This window comes from Malaclemys terrapin, chromosome 12 (assembly GCF_027887155.1).
Source record: "Malaclemys terrapin pileata isolate rMalTer1 chromosome 12, rMalTer1.hap1, whole genome shotgun sequence".
NCBI classification, from domain to species: Eukaryota; Metazoa; Chordata; order Testudines; family Emydidae; genus Malaclemys; species Malaclemys terrapin.
In genome coordinates, this window is record NC_071516.1 from 46,714,572 (window position 1) to 46,736,804 (window position 22,233).

Genomic DNA, 22,233 nt, shown 5'->3' on the forward strand with positions numbered 1-22,233 from the left:
GATAATGTCCAGACAGATGGGGTCCATATGGAGGAGAACCCTCCAAGGTAGGAATGGACCAGTGCATGGGGAAATGGGGTCCAAAGGGATGGATTGGAAGACACACAAACATAAATACACAAACACACATTAACACCGAACACATTTTTTCTTTATTGTGATTACCAACAACCAATAAAGCTGAGCTGATGTAAGTCCAAGGGAATGTAACAACAAAGCAGGAAGGGAAGGAAAGCTCTCCTGGGTCCCAGCTGGACACAGAGTCCGATGCACTGAACACATGCTATCAGCTGATATTATCCCCGGGCTTAACTGCTCCAAAGGCCCGAGCGATTAAAGTTACCTATTTGTTAAAGTTCTGTGGAGCCAGGAGCGCCAGGAAACTCCAGCTGTGGAATTCTCCTCCACGCATTCTCTGCTCCCCGCCATATTTCACCAGGAGCTAGAAGAGATTTTACTTTGGAATCTGTCACACAATCAGGGTCTGCTCAATAGAGCACGTGGGGGGCCCAGGACTGGCCTAGCAGGGGACTATGGTTTGGGATTGAGGGACACCAGCAGAGCTGGAGGGTGTGGGGAGTGCAGGGGGGCTGTGGTTTGGGATAGAGGGGCACCAGCAGAGCTGAGTGTGTGAGGTCTCAGAACTAGTCATATGTGACCATAGATATTTAAGTTTACCAAGGGTCACTCCGTGGAATATTTCGCAATAGAACCCAGGAGTCCGGTCTCCCAGCCCCCCTGCTCATCCCAGTTGATGTACCCCCTGGAAGACCTCTGCATACCCCCATCTAACCCCTCCTGGGGGAATGCAGAGGTCTTCCAAGGGGTATCTGTACCCCTGGTTGAGAACCACTGCTCTAACCCAGTAGACCCCACTCCTCCCCCAGAGCTGAGGATAGAACCCAGGGGTCCCAGCTCCCAGCCCTTGCTTGACCTCTTAAATTTTACCCCCCCCCCCCCCAAGTTTTGGAGGTTTTGTCTGCGTGGGGGTGAGAAGCTTGAATAGGTGACTGGTTTATGGGCAGGTGGGACATTACTAGTTCCTTAGGGGTCACTCTAGTCCATCAATGACTGGTGGGAATGCGATGAGAGTTCGACAGTGGAACAGCCTGAATGGAACCTACTGGGCGTGTTGTGTCACTTCTTACACCAGCTGGCTTGTGCAGTCTCTCCTGAGAGTGGATTCTGCTTCTTCCACGTGCCTCATCACACTCCTGCTGCTACTTTTAATTAGATCCTGAACAACTTGTTCTGCAGGCAGCATCACCCCAGCTCGACTTCCTTTGAAAGCTTGTAATGGGACCCAGAGGAATTGATTAGAAGGATGCAAACTTGTGCTGGAGACTTTGCAATGGCATGAAACAGAGATAAGGGGCCAGATCCCTAATGAGTGTAAGTCAGACATAACTCCACTGGGGTCAGTGGGGTCCAGGCCCCCATGTAGTGTAAATCACCCATGGCTCAATGGGACAGATTCCCAGCTGCATTAAGTTACCCACTCATTCATGCACCAAGGGTTTAGATCTGTCAACCTGGGAATGGCCAGGCCAGATCAGACTGGGGCCCATCCAGCCCAGTTTTCTGTCTTGACAGTGCCTGGTACCAGCAATGGAAACTGCCTCGAGGGAAGTTCCCCTCCCCCCATCTGTTAGTGCTGGGTTTATGCTCAGAACCTGGAGCGTTTATGGCCCTTCCAAACTGTAATGCAACTCTGAATGTTCTCCTTAGCCATCTTGTTAAGTGAGATGTGTTAAGCAGAGGCAGAGGTCAGAACAGATGAGATGAACCTTAAGAGACTGCTAAACCAACCCCCTGCAGACAAATGGGGTATTTGAGCCCACCCAGCAGTTTAGACTTTGTGGGTAAAGAGCACCCAGGGCTTTGTTGTTGTAGGTTTGTGGTACAACATAAGCAAAGGGACACAGGGCTAGAGAGAGACAGCAGCAAGGGAGAAGGTGAGCCAACCAGCCCGCTGAAAGAGGTTGGTGTCAGGAGCAAAGAAGCTTTCCCTGTTTTTTGCTTCTCTCGTGTGTCTAGAGAAGCAGGACTGTACACCCCTTGTAAATAAACATGAGTCCATCAGCAAAAATACCAGAGTTCTTTGTCAATTTCTGCTCCCATCTGGAACACCCCCAGCTCCCCAAAGTTGGACTAGCTGCTATGTCAAAAGGGATAACTATATAAATGTGGCACTGTATGAAGCCCTGCTCAGTGGTGCTGGGCAAGACTCGGGATTTCCATGCCATGGGAAAACTGGACATTTTGAAATTTGTTTTCAGTGTGAAATCAGAACGAAAAACAACAAAAGTTCAAGCTTTCCCACTTTCAGGTCAATAAAAATGTTCTGTTTTGATTTCAGTTTTAAAAACATTGTAGGTTATGATTGATACTATAATGTACAATGAAGTACATTTTGAAATAAAATGAAACATCAAAAGGTTTCATTCTGATAAGGTCAGAATGAAATATTTTGACTTTCTCAAAATGCTTTCTCGCCCCCAGCCTGCCCCTCAAAATTGACACTTTCCCATGAAAAGTTTCAAATTCAACAAAATGTCCTTTTTTGACAGAAAATGTTCAGGTGGAGAATGTTTGACCTGCTGCATTGCGAACTCTCAGTGGTACCATGAGGTATTGAGTTCCTGTAGCTAAATATTTCTTATGATTACAGGTAGAGACAGGCTAGCACCTGAATATTTTTGCTGAAAAATGCAGATTTGGATTGACCAAAACATTTCATGCAGAAGAATAAGAAACATAAGAGTGGCCATAGTTGGTCAGACCAAAGGCCCATCTAGCCCAGTAGCCTGTCTTCAGACAGTGGCCAATGCCAGATGCTTCAGGAGGAATGAACAGAACAGGGCAAATTATTAGGTGATTCATCCTCTGTGTCCAATCCCAGCATCTGGCAGTCACAGACTTAGCCATTGATGGACATATCCTCTGTGAACTCTACCATGAACATCCACCATGCATTCATGTCTATTTTGCTGAATTATTTTGATAAGAAAAATATTCTGAAAAAATAAAAATGTTTCATTTTGACATTTTAAAAGTAAAAATGTTTTGATTTTTTGATTTGAGATAATTTTTTTGTTTCAAAATTTACTTTGATTTTATTATTTTTTTTAAAAGCTAAAAAAAAAAAACCAACCAACCAAACAAATTCAGTTTCAGAGTGAAGGAGACATTTCATTCTACCCAAAATTATCCCTCCCCTTCCCCCCCTACGTAATTTTTTGGAACTGCCAGAGAACCAAAAATAAATTAATTTTGTTAGCTCTGGTAAGCAGCACTCAAGCTTAACCCCCTAACCCCGTCCTCCAATGGGCCAGTTAGCTGGACTATAAACCACCACTTAACTTGAGCTAGAAATTGGTGAGTGTGTATAGGAGCTGGGTTAGGGGCAATACTCAAGTTACACCATGAGCGATCACGGCGGTGAAGACAATCCCTAAAGATGGACAGATCACCACCCATCACTGTTTTATCTGGGTGAGAAGAGATAAATATTCATAGAGTCCTAGATACAAAGGCCAGAAGAGACCACTGTGATCATCTAGTCTGGCCTCCTGCAGGACACAGGCCAGAGAACTGCCCCAAAAATGATTCCTCGGGACTCAGGGTCATTTGTTTCTGGAATTGACCTGCCTCGCCTGCAGTTTGTGCAGTGCCTGCAGCATGTCCTCGTTCCTCAGGGTGTAGATGATGGGGTTAAGCAGTGGAGTGACAGCCGTGAAGAACACGGACACCACCTTGTCTGCGGCCAGGCTCTTAGCTGGCCTGAGGTAGATGAAGATGCAGTGGCCCAGGAAGAGCGTCACCACCGTCAGGTGGGCGGCGCAGGTGGAGAGCGCCTTGCGCCGCCCCTCGGAGAAGTGGTTTCTCAGGGAGACTAGGATAACCGCGTAGGAGACCACCAGCACCACGAAGCAGACCACGGAGATGAGACCTGAGTTGGAGACGATGAGCACCTCAAAGACATAGGTGTCAGCGCAGGCCAGCTTGAGGACCAACGGAACATCGCAGAAGAAGTTGTCAATGGCATTGGGGCCACAGTATGGGAGGTTTAGGGTCAGCGCAGTCAGGGCCACGGAGTGGACCAGCCCACCCAGCCACATGGCTGCGGCCAGTTTCAGGCAGAATCTGCGGCTCATGATGGTGCCATAGTGCATGGGGTTACAGATGGCTGCGTAGCGGTCGTAGGCCATGATGGTGAGGAGGAAGATCTCAGTGCAGGCGAAGAGGTGGAGGAAGAACATCTGGGTGATGCATTCACCAAAGGAGATGGTCTTCCTCTCCACTAGGAAGTCAGCCAGCATCTTGGGCATCACCACGGAGGAGTGGCAGACGTCGATGAAAGAGAGGTTGCTGAGGAAAAAGTACATGGGGGTGTGCAGGCCTTGGTCATAGGCGATGGTGAAGACAATGAGCGTGTTCCCCAGCAGGATCAACATGTAGATGACTGTGAAGAAGGCGAACAGGACCAGCTCCAGGGCGTGATTGGTGCTCAGGCCAGAAAGGATGAACTCATTCACCCTGCTCTCATTCCACACCACCATGTTCTGTCTTGGGTTTATTGCCCTTGGAAGAACGGACATGATGGGAGAGGCAGGTGGTTAGTTGTGGGATAGATGTTGCAAGAAGTGATGGCAGTTATTTGGTACCAACATTTTGAAGCCCTGTGCACGAGGAGAGCCAGGAAAAATGTGCAGAATACATGCATGAGGAGAACCATGCAACACCTGGAAAGCTGGTCAAAACTTGGAAATTTCTGTTTCACAGGAAAATTCCAGGGTTTAAAAAAAAAAAAAGTTCTCATTCTGATTTGGCATAAAAACTTGAAAATTCAAAATTTCCCGCAGAAATGAAATTGTGAAATTTAACATTTCGGAAAAATCAAACTGTTTCTGTTTTCCTTTTTTTAAAGATGAAATGGAGCATCTGGCTGCCCTGACTCCCAGGGATTTCTTATGTTGCCCTGACTCCTGGGGTCTCCCGGGGCTCCCCCCAACTCTGGGAGACTGAAGACTCTGCCCCTGACTCCAGCTTTAAAATCTGTTCAAGAGGAGAGAAGAACAAAAATCCATGCAACAAGAGAGCCCTGCAGAACGCATGCAAAGGAGAGCTATGAAAAATGCATGTGATGGGAAAAAGAAGAACAAGAGTACTTGTGGCACCTTAGAGACTAACAAATTTATTAGAGCATAAGCTTTCGTGGACTACAGCCCACTTCTTCGGATGCATATAGAATGGAACATATATTGAGGAGATATATATACACACATACAGAGAGCATAAACAGGTGGGAGTTGTCTTACCAACTCTGAGAGGCCAATTAATTAAGAGAAAAAAAAAAACTTTTGAAGTGATAATCAAGCTAGCCGAGTACAGACAGTTTGATAAGAAGTGTGAGAATACTTACAAGGGGAGATAGAGTCAATGTTTGTAATGGCTCAGCCATTCCCAGTCCTTATTCAAACCGGAGTTGATTGTCTCTACGCAAAAGAATTAATGGACACAAATCTGACATCAGGAATCAAAATACTCAAAAACCAGTGGGAGAACACTTTAATCTGTCTGGTCATTCAGTGACAGACCTGCGGGTGGCTATATTACAACAGAAAAACTTCAAAAACAGACTCCAAAGAGAGACTGCAGAGCTAGAATTGATATGCAAACTAGACACAATCAACTCCGGTTTGAATAAGGACTGGGAATGGCTGAGCCATTACAAACATTGACTCTATCTCCCCTTGTAAGTACTCTCACACTTATTATCAAACTGTCTGTACTCGGCTAGCTTGATTATCACTTCAAAAGTTTTTTTTTTTCTCTTAATTAATTGGCCTCTCAGAGTTGGTAAGACAACTCCCACCTGTTTATGCTCTCTGTATGTGTGTATATATATCTCCTCAATATATGTTCCATTCTATATGCATCCGAAGAAGTGGGCTGTAGTCCACGAAAGCTTATGCTCTAATAAATTTGTTAGTCTCTAAGGTGCCACAAGTACTCCTGTTCTTCTTTTTGCGGATACAGACTAACACGGCTGTTACTCTGATACCTGTGATGGGAAAGCCATGCAAAAATCCATGCCACAAGAGAACTGTTGAAAATGCATGCAGCGGGATAGCCGGGCAGAGCGCACGCGGCGGGATAGCCGGGCAGAGCGGTAAATAGATCAAGCTCTGTTCCAGGCCCATTGGGCTGCTTGAGCCGAGTCCCTGCTCCCTCACACATACTCTGGGGGGTAGGGACACTCTACAAGGGCATGACAGCATTCGATCCCCGCTTGGTTGGGCCCTGTAGGGGCCTAGATGATGGCCACCGTCTTGGCTAGCTAACCAGGGATTGACCTGTGGACCTTCATGGTTAATTGCATGGGCTGCTATACCTTGAGCGAGCCAGGCTGGCACAGACCCATATCCCCAGCAAATGGGGCTCAGCGGGGGCATAGAAGGCCCCAGCCTACTGCAAATAATAAGGGCTGTTCAAGCATTTCCCTGCGCAAAGAGTTTTAAATGAACAATTCGCTTTTGTTCAGAAAACTTTGTTCGGTTTTTGATTTTTTAAATTTTACAAAAATATTTTTAACACCCTCTCCCCTATTTCCCTCCATTCCCTGCATTTTTCAATAGGAAAATGTCAAAAGGCAGTAACAGGTGACAGATATTAGTTAAAAGAAGAACAGGAGTACTTGTGGCACCTTAGAGACTAACAAATTTATTAGAGCATAAGCTTTCGTGGACTACATCCGAAGAACTGGGCTGTAGTCCACAAAAGCTTATGCTCTAATAAATTTGTTAGTCTCTAAGGTGCCACAAGTACTTCTGTTCTTCTTTTTGCGGATACAGACTAACACGGCTGCTACTCTGAAACCAGATATTAGTTGTGTCACTTAATGGAGATCTGGAAGAAGTTTGGTTACAATGCCAATGACAGCCAGGTATAACTTGGAGAACAGAAGAGAACAGAGAAAATTATAATATAACAGAGGAAATTAGGAGAGAAGAGAAAACACTGATAACTTTTCATTGACAGTGACTTTTTTTCCATTAATTTTTTAATAAAATCAATCAGAAGTGTTTGAACTTTTCCACACAATCCTTTTTCCTAGACGTTTAGGCCAGAAGGGACCATTATGATAATCTAACCTAACCTTCTCCATCACACGGACCAGAGAATGTCACCCAATAATTTCTGCATCAAGCCCTTAACCTCTGTTTGAGCTAGAGGGAGTCTATAGGAAAGTCCTCTAGCCTTGATTTACAGACTCCAAGTGATGGAGAATCTACCAAGTCTCTGTGTAGGTTGTTCCACTCACTGTTCAAACTTTGTGCCTCGTATCTAGTCTGATTTTTCGGTAGCTTCAATTGGATCTCATGCCCTTTGCTGCTCAATTTCAGAGCTGTCTGCTGCCAGAAGACTTTTGCACATGTAGGTATATCTATCCGACATAGACGTGTCCTGAGCATGGAGGGAGCAGAGAGACACGGTTATGAGAGGAAATGGAAGGAGGTGATTCAGGGGCTGTAAGCCAGGAGATAGCAGCTGTCACACACACAGACATGCGCTCCTTCCAACAGAGGCAGCAGACAGACATTACAGAGAGATAGATGGGGCAGCTTTCTCTCTCTCATACACATCGGCATTCCGAGCAGGACTCAGTCAGTCAGTAGGGGACAGACAGACACTAATCTTCCCTCAAAGAGAGGTGCTAGCATAAACCAAACTTAGTTAAGTTACTTGACTAGGTTACCTGGGGAGGTGTGGAATCCTCAAGTATAATTACGCATGCCAAAAAAGAATTTGAAGAGCAATTAGCAAAAGACAAACTGGCAGCACAATGTTTTTTTAAGTACATCAGAAGCAGGAAGCCTGACAAACAAACAATCAGTGGGGCCACTGGACCATCCAGGTGCTAAAGGAACACTCAAGGAAGACAAGACCATTCCAGGGAAGCTCAGTGAATTCTTTGCATCAGTCTTTACTGCAGAGGATGTGAGGGAGATTCCCACACCTGAACCATTCTTTTTAGGTGACAAAACATAAATTGTTGGGCAAAAGTCAACATGGTTTCTGTAAAGGGAAATTGTGTCTTACTAATCTATTAGAGTTCTTTGAAGGGGTCAACAAACATGTGGACAAGGGAGATCCGGTGGACGTAGTATACTTAAATTTCCAGAAAGCCTTTGACAAGGTCCCTCACCAAAGGCTCTTATGTAAATTAAGTTGTCATGAGATAAAAGGGAAGGTCCTTTCATGGACTGAGAACTGGTTAAAAGACGGGGAACAAAGGGTAGGAATAAATGGTAAATTTTCAGAATGGAGAGGGGTAACTAGTGGTTAATCCTATTCAACTTATTCATAAATGATCTGGAGAAAGGGGTAAAAAATGAGGTGGCAAAGTTTGCGGATGATACTAAACTGCTCAAGATAGTTAAGACCAAAGCAGACTGTGAAGAACTTCAAAAAGATCTCACAAAACTAAGTGATTGGGCAACAAAATGGCAAATGAAATTTAATGTGGATAAATGTAAAGTAATGCACATTGGAAAAAATAACCCCAACTATACATACAATATGATGGGGGCTAATTTAGCTACAACAAGTCAGGAAAAAGATCTTGGAGTCATCATGGATAGTTCTCTGAAGATGTCCACGCAGTGTACAGAGGCAGTCAAAAAAGCAAACAGGATGTTAGGAACCATTAAAAAGGGGATAGAGAATAAGACGGAGAATATATTATTGCCCTTATATAAATCAATGGTACGCCCACATCTTGATTACTGCGTACAGATGTGGTCTCCTCATCTCAAAAAAGATAAACTGGCACTAGAAAAGGTTCAGAAAAGGGCAACTAAAATGATTAAGGGTTTGGAACGGGTCCCATATGAGGAGAGATTAAAGAGGCTAGGACTCTTCAGCTTGGAAAAGAGGAGACTACGGACGGATATGATAGAGGTCTATAAAATCATGAGTGATGTGGAGAAAGTAGATAAGGAAAAGTTATTTACTTATTCCCATAATACAAGAACTAGGAGCCACCAAATGAAATTAATGGGCAGATAAAATTAAATTAAAACAAATAAAAGGAAATTCTTCTTCACATGGTGCACAGTCAACTTGTGGAACTCCTTGCCTGAGGAGGTTGTTAAGGCTAGGACTATAACAGCATTGAAAAGAGAACTGGATAAATTCATGGAGATTAAGTCCATTAATGGCTATTAGCCAGGGTGGGTAAGGAATGGTGTGCCTAGCCTCTGTTTGTCAGAGGATGGAGATGGATGACAGGAGAGAGATCTCTTGATCATTACCTTTTAGGTTCACTCCCTCTGGGGCACCTGGCAATGGCCATTGCCAGTAGACAGGATACTGGGCTGGATGGACCTTTGGTCTGACCCAGTACAGCCGTTCTTATGTTCTTATGCCTCTGGAGCCTCTTTAAAAAAATTGGTATTATATTAGCTACCCTTCAGTCGTCTGATATGGAGGCTGATTTAAATAACCGGTTACATGCCACTGTTAATAGTTCTGCAATCTCATATTTGATTCCCTTCAGAACTGTTGGGTGATACCATCTGGTCCTAGTGATTTATTACTGTTTAAATTATCAGTTTGTTCCAAAACCTCCTCTAGTGACACTTCAATCTGTGACAGTTCCTCAGATTTGTCACCTACAAAAGCCAGCTGAGGTTTGGGAATCTCCCTAACATCCTCAGCCGTGAAGACTGAAGCAAAGAATTCATTTAGTTTCTCCGCAATGACTTTATCGTCTTTAAGCGCTCCTTTTGTATCTCCATCATCCAGGGGCCCCACTGGTTGTTTAGCAGGCTTCCTGCTTCTGAGTACTTAAAAAATGTTTTATTACGTTTTGCATTTTTGGCTAACCGTTCTTTAAACTCCTCTTTGGCTTTTCTTCTTACATTTTTACACTTAATTTGGCAGCGTTTATGCTCCTTTCTATTTACCTCACTAGGATTTGACTTCCACTTTTTAAAAGATGCCTTTTTATCTCTCACTGCTTCTTTTACATGGTTGTTAAGCCACGGTGGCAATTACAAGCAGGTACGCCTAACTTTAATGCCACTCAAACTGGTTGAGGCTATAGTAAAGAACAGAATTAATCAGACACACAGATGAACATGATATAGTGGGGAAGAGTCAACATGGCTTTTGTAAAGGGAAATCATGCCTCACCAATCTATTAGAATTCTTTGCGGGTGTCAACAAGCATGTGGACAAGAATGATCCAGTTGATATAGTGAACTTGGACTTTCAGAAAAACTTTGACAAGGTCCCACACCAAAAGCTCTTAAGCAAAGTAAGCTGTCATGGAATAAGAGGGAAAGTCCTCTCATGGATCAGTAACTGGTTAAAAAAATAGGAAAGAAAGGGTAGGAATAAATGGTCAATTTTCACAATGAAGAGAGGTAAATAGCAGGGTCTCCCAAGGATCTGTACTGGGAACTGTGTTATTTAACATATTCATAAATGATCTGGAAAAGGGGCTGAACAGCGAGGTGGCAAAATTTGCAGATGGTACAAAATTACTCAAGATAGCGTAGTCCGAAGCAGACTTCAAAGAGATCTCACAAAACTGGGTGACTGGGCAACAAAATGGGAGATGAAATTTAATGTTGATAAATGCAAAGTAATGCAGGTTGGAAAACATAATCCCAACTATACATACAAAATGATGGGTCTATATTAGCTGTTACCTCTCAAGAAAGATCTTGGAGTTTTCATGGATAGTTCTCGGAAAATGTTTGCTCAATGTACAGCACCAGTCAAAAAAACTATCAGAGTGTTTGGAACCATTAGGGTAGGGATAGATAATAAGACAGAAAATATCATATTGCCTCTATATAAATCCAAGGTACGCCTACACCAAGAATACTGTGTGCATTTCTGGTCACCCCATCCTGAAAAAGACTACTATAATTGGAAAAGATGTAGAGTAGGGCAACAAAAATGACTAGGGGTATGGAACAGCTTCCATATGAGGAGAGATTAAGAAGACTGGGACTTTTCAGCTTGGAAAAGAAATGACTAAAGGGGGATATGATAGAAGTCTATAAAATCATAAATGGTTTGGTGAAAGTGAATAAGAAAGTGTTATTTACTCCTTCACATAACACATTAACCAGGGGTCACCCAATGAAATTAATAGGTACACAACCTTGGAACTCATTGCCAGGGGATGTTGTGAAGGCCAAAAGTATAACTGTGTTAAAAAAAAGAATTAGCTATGTTCATGGAGGTTAGGTCCATGAACTGCTATTAGCCAAGACAGTAAAGGATACAACCCCATGCTCAGGGTGTCCCTAAACCTCTGACTGCTGGAAGATGGGATTGGACAACAGGGGATGGATCATTGGGTAACTGCCCTGCTCCGTTTACTCCCTCTAACACATCTGGCATTGGCCACTCTCGGAAGACAGGATACTGGGCTAGACGGACCATTGATCTGACCCAGTAGGGCCATTTTTATGTTAATCCCCATTTTTTGAGTTTTTTTTTTTTTTTAAAGAATACCTTGGACAAACACCTGGCAGGGTTGGTTTTGCTTGGTCCTGTCTCAGTGTGGGGGGAAATGGACTAGATCATCTCTCACGGTCCCTTCCAGCCCCAAATTGGTACATTTAATAAGATCATAGCAATCTTCTTTGCATAAGTCTCTAATAAAGGTGAAACAAGCAGTCAAAAAATATGAAATCCCAAAGTAGCCAAGGTTTTCTGAAGTTATAACAGAAATAGTAAAGCAACAAAAAACAAACAAAACTACCTTCTCCAACCAATCAAACCTAAATAGAAGCAGAAATATTTTTATAAAAATCCAAATTGAATAGAAAAAAAAAAAACACTTACTCTTGTTGTAGTTCCCAACGCTTAGGGCTCTCTGGACAATCGTTGCATCTGGGCTAACTCCTAATACTTCTCTTCTATGAACTAAGAAGTAAAAATTGGGACTTCTCTGTCTAAAGCAGAAGCAACAGAATTGCCCTTTGTGCCTGTCTAGAATTATTTTAATTTATCAGAGAAATCAATTATAGTTTGTATTTAACAGGCAGTTTCTGTTTTGCTGCCAATAATATCAAAATCATTGGTGAGTAGGTTAACAACTTTGTTCCTGCTTTTAGGGTTCTGTAATAGACAGCTGGTGATTTACCAGTGGAAGCTTTTTAAAAAACAAGGTTTTTTGACTAATTTTCCAACAATCTTTGTTGTGCAAATAGGAACCTAATGGTACAATTTCTTGGTCTACTTCCTCAGAATGCATTGACTCCTGTGCTAATTCGGCGTTGTCTTCCTAGTCATTAATGCTCAATCTTCTTAGAACAAAGAAGGATTTCTAGGTGAATTCTACCTGCAGGGGATCCCCATAACATCTAGCCCCAGAGATCCATAGCTGCTGCAGGGCAGTGTTCTCAACCCCAACTCTATAACCTTTTGCACTGCTGTAAATTCATTGCAATGTGACATCAATTTGTGCCGGTACCTAAGAAAAGTTTTGTACTCCAGGGACTTGATGTTGTCTGACTTGTGGCTGAGTTGCAAGGGGAGTTGTTAAGATGTCCAAAGTTTTTGAAGGTACAAACTTTGTGAGAGTTTAACAGCTGCCACTGGGATTGGAGTCCTAACGTTCGATCCACAGCTGGTGTTAATCAGAAGAACTCCATTGGAGTCAATGAGCCAGATCCCCAGCTGGTGTAAATTGGCCATTGCGCCAATGGGGTCAATACAGCAGCATTGATTTACTGGGGAAGCTGAGGATCTGGACACTGGACATGTGTTTGTGAAATAGCCTTTAGAATCACAGAATATCAGGGTGGGAAGGGACCTCAGGAGGTATCTAGTCCAACCCCCTGCTCAAAGCAGGACCAACCCCAACTAAATCATCCCGGCCAGGGCTTTGTCAAGCCTGACCTTAAAAACCTTTAAGGAAGGAGATTCCACCACCTCCCTAGGTAACCCATTCCAGTGCTTCACCACCCTCCTAGTGACATAGTGTTTCCTAATAGCCAACCTAAACCTCCCACACTGCAACTTGAGACCATTACTCCTTGTTCTGTCATCTGCCACCACTGAGAACAGCCGAGCTCCATCCTCTTTGGAACCCCCCTTCAGGTACTTGAAGGCTGCTATCAAATCCCCCCTCATTCTTCTCTTCTGGAGACTAAACAATCCCAGTTCCCTCAGCCTCTCCTCATAAGTCATGTGTTCCAGCCCCCTAATCATTTTTGTTGCCCTCTGGTGGACTCTTTCCAATTTTTCCACATCCTTCTTGTAGTGTGGGGGCCAAAACTGGACACAGTACTCCAGAAGAGGCCTCACCAATGTCGAATAGAGGGGAATGATCACGTCCCTCGATCTGCTGGCAGTGCCCCTACTCATACAGCCCAAAATGCCGTTAGCCTTCTTGGCAACAAAGGCACACTATTGACTCATATCCCGCTTCTTGTCCACTGTAACCCCTAGGTCCTTTTCTGCAGAACTGCTGCCTAGCCACTCGGTCCCTAATCTGTAACAGTGAATGAGATTCTTCCATCCTAAGTGCAGGACTCTGCACTTGTCTTTGTTGAACCTCATCAGGTTTCTTTTGGCCCAATCCTCTAATTTGTCTAGATCCCTCTGTATCTTATCCCTACCCTCCAGTGTATCTACCACTCCTCCCAGTTTAGTGTCATCTGCAAACTTGCTGAGAGTGCAGTCCACACCATCCTCCAGATCATTAATGAAGCTATTGAACAAAACCGGCCCCAGGACCGACCCTTGGGGCACTCCCTTGAAACCGGCTGCCAACTAGACATGGAGCCGCTGGTCACTACCCGTTGAACCCGACAATCTAGCCAGCTTTCTATCCACCTTATAGTCCATTCATCCAGCCCATACTTCTTTAACTTGCTGGCAAGAATACTGTGGGAGACCGTATCAGAAGCTTTGCTAAAGTCAAGGAATAACACATCCACTGCTTTCCCCTCATCCACAGGCCCAGTTATCTCCTCATAGAAGGCAATTAGGTTAGTCAGGCATGACTTGCCCTTAGTGAATCCATCCGGACTGTTCCAGATCACTTTCCTCTCCTCTAAGTGCTTCAGAATTGATTCCTTGAGGACCTGCTCCGTGATTTTTCCAGGGACTGAGGTGAAGCTGACTGGCCTGTAGTTCCCCGGATTCTCCTTCTTCCCTTTTTTAAAAAGATGGGCACTACATTAGCCTTTTTCCAGTCATCCAGGACCTCCCCCAATCGCCATGAGTTTTCAAAGATAATGGCCAATGGCTCTGCAATCACATCCGCCAACTCCTTTAGCACCCTCGGATGCAGCTCATCCGGCCCCATGGATTTGTGCTCATCCAGTTTTTCTAAATAGTCCTGAACCACTTCTTTCTCCACAGAGGGCTGATCACCTCCTCCCCATACTGTGCTGCCCAGCGCAACAGTCTGGGAGCTGACCTTTGTGACAAAGTTCCTCCTCTATCTTGGTGGGTCCTGCACTTATTGGTGGATTTTCTTGCCTCAGAGATTCACCATGTGGGTTGAGGAACAGCCCAGAGACCTTCCCCTCTGGGAGAACCTACAGTCCAGGTCAATCGGGAGGTTTGGAGGAACCTGGGCCTGCCCTCTACTCCGGGTTCCAGCCCAAGGCCCTGTGGACTGCAGCTGTCTATAGTGCCTCCTGTAACAGCTGCATGACAGCTACAACTCCCTAGGCTACTTCCCCATGGACTCCTCCAAACACCTTCCTTATTCTCACCACAGGACCTTCCTCCTGGTGTCTGATAACACTTGTGCTCCTCAGTCCTCCAGCAGCAGTACACACTCTCAGCTCCTTGCATCTCTTGCTCCCAGCTCCTCACATTGCCCCCACAAACTGAAGTGAGCGCCTTTTAAAACCCAGGTGCCCTGATTAGCCTGCCTTAATTGATTCTATAAGCTTCTTCTTAATTGTCCTAATTAGCCTGCCTGCCTTAACTGGTTCTAGCAGGTTCCTGATTACTCTAGTGCAGCCCCTGCTCTAGTCACTCAGGGAACAGAAGCCCTGTCTGACCTGGGAATCATAGATCACTCTCCTGTAGCCCTCTGCCCTGGAGGGAAGAAGGGAGGTAGGGGGCTGCTCCTCCTCTTTCTCTGCTACCTGCTTGCTGGCTGGCTGCTAGACCCACCCACACCCTTGGGTGCTACTGCTCCAGCTCCAGCCCCTTGGGGGGGGCCTGCTGGCCCACTCCCCAGAGGAGGGGAGGGAGAAACCCCAACCATTGCTCCTGCTGCTGGGGATGCCACCACCATCTCCACCTGAGAAGGGTCCTTCCTGCTGGCTACCAGACTGCTGCCTGGAGCTGCTGCGTTCGCTGCTGGAGAGCTGCTGGAGCCCTGAGGAGAAGAAGAGGACCATCCGCCAGTGGGGGAGCGTGTAGGAATTCTACAGACCAACGTAGAGGGGGCCCTCCTGGACTAAGTAACTTTTGAACTGTGCTCTTGTGGTGGGGATCTAAACTGTGTTTGTGGAGACACAGGGGGTGTGGCGTGGAGCCTGCCCCCTGGTCCATCTGTGTCCCCCACCACCACCATCATCGTTGCCCCCTCCATCACCCCCACTGGCTACTTACCATCTGCCTTGGGCTCCTGCCTCTGGGATTTCAGCTGCACCCCAAGGCTTGCCACACCCTGTTGCCACCATTGGGCCTGACGCAGCAGCCAGCTTGCAAGGACTTTCTTTTTTGTTGCAAGCACACGTGGGTGCACGTGCCCCCCCTTTTGGACTGACCCTTTCCCCCTGCAACAAGCCCCCAGCTTTGCCCCTGCTGCCTACCCATTTGCCCCTTGCTGCCTTTTGCCCCTCCCCCTTACCCCAGCCCCTCGCTAGCTCCAGTTTGTTTGCCTGCCCCACCCTTTCCCTCTGCAACCTTTGTTTGACCCGCCCCAGCCCCCAAAGCTAGTCCCATGGTTCCTCTGCCCCTTTTCCTGCCTAGTTGCTCCCTTCCCCCTGCGGTCCCCTTGCCCTGATTAGCCCCTCCCCTCATGCGCCCATGTCCCCTCCTATGCGCTTGTGCCCCTCCCCATTTTAGTTTGATTCTATTTCACTGCACCCCCCCCCCCCCAATGCTGTTATCTCCTCCCTTCCTTGGTGCAACAAGAGGAGCCGGAAACCTTCCCTGAGTCGGTGACTGACCCCTAGCCCTTGATAGCCCCCCAACCACCCCCCCTTTTTTGGTACCCTCCTCCCCTGCCTACAGCCTAGCGGGGAGGAGTGGTCGACCTGCTTCCCCTTTCCCTACCCTCCCTCCAGTGTTTGCTCTCCCCCCGTCCTCATTATGGCAGGGGACGAGGAGAGTGAGACCCCTCGGGCAGACCCTGCTGCCCCTCCTCCACCCGCCCCACCATCACCCCCCTAGCCTCTACCTCAACCGCCGCTGCTGAGCCACCTACTACCACCACTGCTGGAGCGCCGGCAGCGGTGGGTAATGAGGTGACCTCCGCTGCTGCCACATCCCTCGCCCCCTCTGACTCTGGGGGAGTCCCCCCAGCCGGCAGGAAGGGCACGAAGAAAGGTAAAGGCCCCGCTAAAAAAGCCAGGCCCTCCATGGCAGGGGGTGCCCCCACTGCCACGGCCCCGCAACAGGCCGCGGCGTCCCTCCCTGCTGTTCCCTCCACCAGCTCTATGGGTGTCCCACTCCCAGGGCATACTCCCAGGTGTCGGCGGCCCCCCCGCCTGCCGCTACGTCATCTCCCCCATCCACCGCCTCTGCTACCATCTATAGCGGCTGGGGCCCCTTCCCCACCTTGACCAGGAAGCACGGCATCCGTTACCTCCTGGTACCCGCCTCGCCCCACGTGGAGACCTACGTGCGGGCGTTGGCGAGGGTGGTGGGGCCCACGGCCATTGTGGCGGCCTCCAAGATGTACGGAAAGGTCGTCTTCTTCCTAGCATCGGAGGCCGCCGCCCAGGAGGCAGTGGAGAAGGGCCTGGCGGTGGGGGGCGTGTATGTCCCCCTGGAGCCGCTAGAAGACCTGGGCACCCGACTGGTCCTGACTTCTGTCCCTCCCTTCCTTCCAAATGCCGCCCTGTTACCCGCCCTCTCTACCCTGGGGAGGCTGATCTCTGTGGTCAGCCCTCTCCCATTGGGCTGCAAAGACTCCGCCCTCCGTCACGTCCTCTCCTTCCGCCGGCAGGTACAGATACAACTGCCGCCGGCGGCACGTGACGGTGAGGCGCTCGAGGGGTCCTTCTTGGTCCCCTACCAGGGTTCATTATTTAACGGGGGAGGCCCGGTGCTACCTCTGCCGGGCGATGGGACACGTCCGGAGGGACTGCCCTTTGGCCCGGCACGGAGGGACATCCGGGACCCCCGAGCCCCGGCAGGGCGCCGGCCCCGTCATCGCCAGCGCCCCTAGCTGCCCGGCGCCCGAAGCCGCCCCTCCTCCTTTCTGGCCCACCAAGGGGTATCTCCCCCAGTGCGCCTAGACGAGCGAGAGGGCCCCGCCCCTGCCGCCTGCGATCTGGTGGGGCCTGTGGAGGAGGGTGAGGTAGGGATATCGCCGGGCATAGAAGAGGGCATGCCCCAGAGAGAATCCTACATGCTGCCCCACCATTGCCTCCCCGAGTCCCTAAGCCTTCGCTCTTGCTCCCTGACCCGACTCCTGTTAGCCAGCCCCCAGATGATGCCATGGAGGGCTGGTCCTTAGTACAGGGGAAGCGGGGCAAGTGGAAGGCTCGAGCTCCGCTCCTTCCATCTGATGCGGTAGCCCCCCGGAAGACCAGGAAGGGGGGAACCGCTGCTGAGCCTTCCGCTTTGCCCTCGGGTGGGTTTTGTCCACCATTGCCGGCTAGGGAAGACGTGGCAGCATCGGAGGAAATCACTACCCCTCCTCCAGTGTCCCTTCCTATGGAAACCCCTGATGGAGCCCCTCTCGCCCCCTTACAATCTGAAGCCCCTGCACGCACCAAGGCGAGCGTCGCTTCGGGTGCAGGAGGGGAGAGCCCTGGGGTGGTGGAAGGTGATCTCCCTTCCATTTATGAGGAGATCGAGGCCCTGGGTCTGACCCCGGTTACCCAGGGGGAGGACGACCCTCTGCCAGCGGGCCTCGATCTGAGCGACCTCGCCTCAGCCCCCCTTTCCCCGTATTCCATCCCCTTACCTACTGCTTCCGCTCCCGCCCCCGAGGAGCCCCTGGACTCTTCCACCAACCGGGCTACAGATGGCACCCCGCTAGCGGCCGCCGAGCCTCTTGAGGCGATGGCCAGTGCCACGCAACCGGGACCCGAGTCGCCAGGGGACTCCCTCATGACTGAGGGACAGCCGACCTCCTTTCCGGGTGGGGGCCTCATCGTTGATTCTCCACCTACGGATGCCATGGCCTTACCATCTGCCTTGGAGCACGAGTCCGGCATCGCCGAGGGCCCACCTCCCTCCCTGCAAATCCCTGAGCCCCTTTGTGGGGTTCCACCCCCCCAACCCCGTGGCCTGGCTGCTGAGGCCCCCCGATCCCACTATTGCCCCTGTCCCTATTCCTGACTCCGACCCTGCCCCTGTCACCGACCCCGTCCCTGTCCCCTCCACTTCCCATGATGCTATTGCCGCCCCTGGGGTTGTCTCCTTCCATATCCCAGAGGATGACCCCCAGGGAGTGTCCTTTGTTTTTCCCTGTCCCGACCCACCAGGGGCTGCTATTTTCCCTCCGCCGCCCCCCCATTGAGCCAGGGTCTGAGGCGGGCCACGTGGCGCCAGCCCATCGGACGCCACGTCGAGGGTCTGCCCCCTGCTTGCCCGTCTCGGTGGGCCACGGGGCTGTGACAGGGGCCCCGCTGGAGGATAGCCATAGATCAATAACCCCACCCCCCATATGCTGAGAGAGGAGCTACGGGAATTCCTTGAGGACGTCCGTGGCTCCCGCAACAAGGTACAGCTTGCACTCCAGCGATGGGGGGATTTCCATCAGATCCTCCGGGCCGCGAGGGCCCTCATGGGGGAGGGTAAGAGGACCGGGAGGCAGGCCGCCGCGGCCTACCAACGGGTCCGCCTCTTCCGTGACTCCTTAATCACCTATGGGGTAGGTCACGGATTGTTGCGCGGCCCGACGGAGGCCGTGGGTGTCTCTGCTAGCGAGGATCCCCCCGCAGCCCTCTTCATGGCACCGATCATCTTCGCAACATTAAACACCCGGGGCTGTAGGATGGGTCTCCGCAGGAGCCAGGTGCTCTCCTTCCTTCGGGAGGGGGTGTACTCTGTGATTTTCCTGCAGGAGACCCATACGGATCCGGCCGCTGAAGAAGCTAGCTGGCGGCTGGAGTGGGGGGACAGGGTCTATTTTAGTCACCTCACAGTTCGTACGGCTGGAGTGGCGACCCTGATCTCCCCCGACCTACGGCCCGAGGTGCTGGGGGTCGCCGAGGCTGTGCCGGGCCTCCTGCTGCACCTCCGGGTCCGCATGGAGGGGCTTGTGGTTAATCTCGTCAACGTTTACGCCCCGACATTGGGCCCGGAGAGGTTGTGTTTTTATCAGCAGGCGTCCACCTTCCTCGGCACCTTGGATCCTCGCGAGTGCCTGGTCCTGGGCGGGGACTTTAACGCCACCCTTGAGGAACGGGACCGCTCGGGGACTGAGCAGCACCCGGCCGCCGCGGATGTCCTCTGGGAGATCATCGAACATCACTCCCTGGTGGACGTCTGGGGCAACCACCACCCGGATGACGTTTCGACATTCACTTTTGTCCGGGTGGAGGTCCATCGGTCGTACCACTCCCGGTTGGACCGCATCTATATGTCACGCTTCCATCTTTCCCGGGCCCACTCCTCCAGCGTCCGGCCGGCCCCTTTTTCAGATCACCATCTGGCCACCGTGACAGCCTCTCTCTGCGTGGAGAGGCCGGGGCCGACCTATTGGCACTTTAATAATAGCTTGTTGGAGGATGTGGGCTTCGTGGCGTCCTTCCAGGAGTTCTGGCTGGCCTGGCAAGGGCAGCGGCGTGCCTTTCCCTCGGTGCGGCGGTGGTGGGACCTGGGGAAGGTGCGCGCCCGGCTCTTCTGCCGTGACTACACCCGGGGCACCAACCGACGGAGAGATGTGGCGATAGGGCAGTTGGAACGGGAGGTCTTAGAGCTGGAGAGGCATCTGGCTGCCAGCCCCGGTGATCCATCCCTCTGCGGAGCGTGCCAGGAGAAGCGGGAGGAGCTCCAGACCCTCGAGGACCATTGGGCCTGAGGTGCCTTTGTTCGATCCCGCATCTGCCTTCTTTGGGAGATGGATCGCGGCTCCTGCTTCTTCTACGCCCTGGAGAAAAAGAGGGGGCCAAGAAGCACGTCACCTGCCTTCTAGCAGAGGGTGGCACTCCCCTCACGGATCCAGCGGAGATGTGCGGGAGGGCCAGGGCCTTCTATGCAGGCCTTTTCTCCCCGGATCTGACCGATCCTAACACTTGCAGAATGCTCCGGAATAAACTCCTGACGGTCAGCGCGAGTGACCGAGACCGGCTGGAGCTGCCTCTCACTCTGGGCGAGTTCTCGGAAGCCCTCTGCCACATGCCCACCAATAAATCTCCGGGCATGGACGGGCTGACCGTGGAGTTCTACCACGTGTTTTGGGACGTCCTCGGCCCGGACCTTGTCACTGTCTGGACCCTGACCGAACCGGTCAGCTTCGGGCGAGGAGTATGTCAAGGGTGCCCCCTCTCGGGCCAGCTGTATGCTCTGGCGATCGAGCCCTTCCTCTGTCTCCTCTGTAGGAGGTTGACGGGGTTGGTGCTGCGGGAGCCGGAGCTGCGGCTGGTCCTGTCGGCGTACGCCAACGATGTGCTCCTCGTGGTCCAGGACCCGGGCGACTTGGTGCGGATGGAGGCTTGCCAGACCATCTATTCGGTGGCCTCCTCCGCCCGGTTCAACTGGGTCAAGAGCTCTGGCCTGGTGGTAGGGGACGGGTGGCAGGCGAGCTCCCTCCCACCCGCGCTTCAGGCCATCCGGTGGAGCGCGGGTCCGCTGCTCTATCTTGGCGTTTACCTTTCTGCCATGCATCCATCTCCGCCGGAGAACTGGCTAGGTTTAGAGGGCAGGGTGTCAGAGCGGCTCCGAAAATGGACAGGACTGCTTCGGGGTGTCTCCCTTTGAGGGAGAGCACTGGTGCTCAATCAACTAGTCCTGTCCATGCTCTGGTACTGGCTCAACACCCTGGTCCTGGCCCCGGCTTCCTGACCACCCTCCGGACGTCGATTCTGGAGTTCTTTTGGTCAGGACTGCACTGGGTCTCTGTGGGGGTTCTCCATCTATCCCTGGAGGAGGGAGGGCAGGGCCTGAAGTGTCTGCACGCTCAGGTCCATGTCTTCCGCCTCCAGGCCCTGCAGAGGCTCCTTTATGGTGCAGGTAGTCTGGCATGGAGCATATTGGCACACGCCTTCCTGCGCCGCTTCCAAGGGCTCCGATATGACCGGCAGCTCCTTTGTCTCCATCCGAGTGGTCTTCCACGAGGCCTCTCCGGACTGCCGATCTTCTACCAGGACCTCTTCCAGACCTGGAAACTGTTTTTAGTGACCAGGTCCGTGGCGGCCACCATGGAGGCAGATCTCCTCGTGGAGCCCTTGCTACACAACCCCCAGCTTCGTGTGCAGGTGGCTGAGTCCCCCATGGTGCACCAGAGGTTGGTCCTGGCAGAAGTCACCAAAGTCGGAGACCTTCTGGACTATGACCGGGGAGACTGGTGGATCCCCTGACGCTCGCTCAGCGCATGGGGCTCTCCAGACCTCATACTCCCCGGTGTGTACTTCAGGAGGTGAGGGCTGCTTTGCCGCCCGCTGCTCGGGACTATCTCGACCGGGTCCTGCGAGAGGACACGCCCCGCCCACCCTCCACTCTGAGCCCTCCAGACCTTTTCATCGGGTCCCTGCCCCGTGGACCCAACCGGCCCCCTCCCCGTCCATTCGCTATGAGCCGGCTGCATGATCTGCAGCCGGTTCCGTTCCGGACCGTGCCAAGGAAACATCTATACACACTCATGCTCCATGTTCTTCATGTCCTCGTCCTCACCCTCACGTCCCGCCCCGATACGAAGTGGCGGGACCTTCTGCCACCTCTGGAGGGTGAGGAGCCCCGGTGGGCCAGCCTTTATTCTGCTCTGATCCCGAAGCCCACCGGGGACATCAGTTGGCGGCTCCTTCACGGAGCCGTGAGCACGGGCGTGTACTTGGCGCGGTTTACCCCTATCCCAGACACCTGCCCCTTTTGCGGCGTGAGGGAGAC

At 50.6% G+C, this 22,233-nt stretch overlaps 1 protein-coding gene across 2 annotated transcripts; it reads right to left on the reverse strand.

Moving 5' to 3' along the window:
* Nucleotides 1-3,626: 3,626 nt before the first annotated feature.
* On the reverse strand, nucleotides 3,627-7,171 carry LOC128845910 (olfactory receptor 4E1-like). 2 transcript variants are annotated; one of them, XM_054044979.1, is made up of 2 exons: nucleotides 7,158-7,171; nucleotides 3,627-4,542 (listed from the first exon to the last, which is right to left on the reverse strand). In XM_054044979.1, exons 1-2 carry the CDS (start codon nucleotides 7,169-7,171, stop codon nucleotides 3,627-3,629), a joined length of 930 nt encoding a protein of 309 aa, XP_053900954.1. The 2 variants fall into 2 exon arrangements, with proteins under 2 accessions (XP_053900954.1, XP_053900953.1); XM_054044978.1 differs by lacking the exon at nucleotides 7,158-7,171 and having other exon boundaries at nucleotides 3,627-4,562.
* Between the last annotated feature and the right edge of the window lie 15,062 nt (nucleotides 7,172-22,233).

Bases quoted from the DNA above. Each gene is read 5' to 3' on its own strand.
- LOC128845910 (XM_054044978.1), bottom strand. From the start codon at position 4,562: ATGGTGGTGTGGAATGAGAGCAGGGTGAATGAGTTCATCCTTTCTGGC.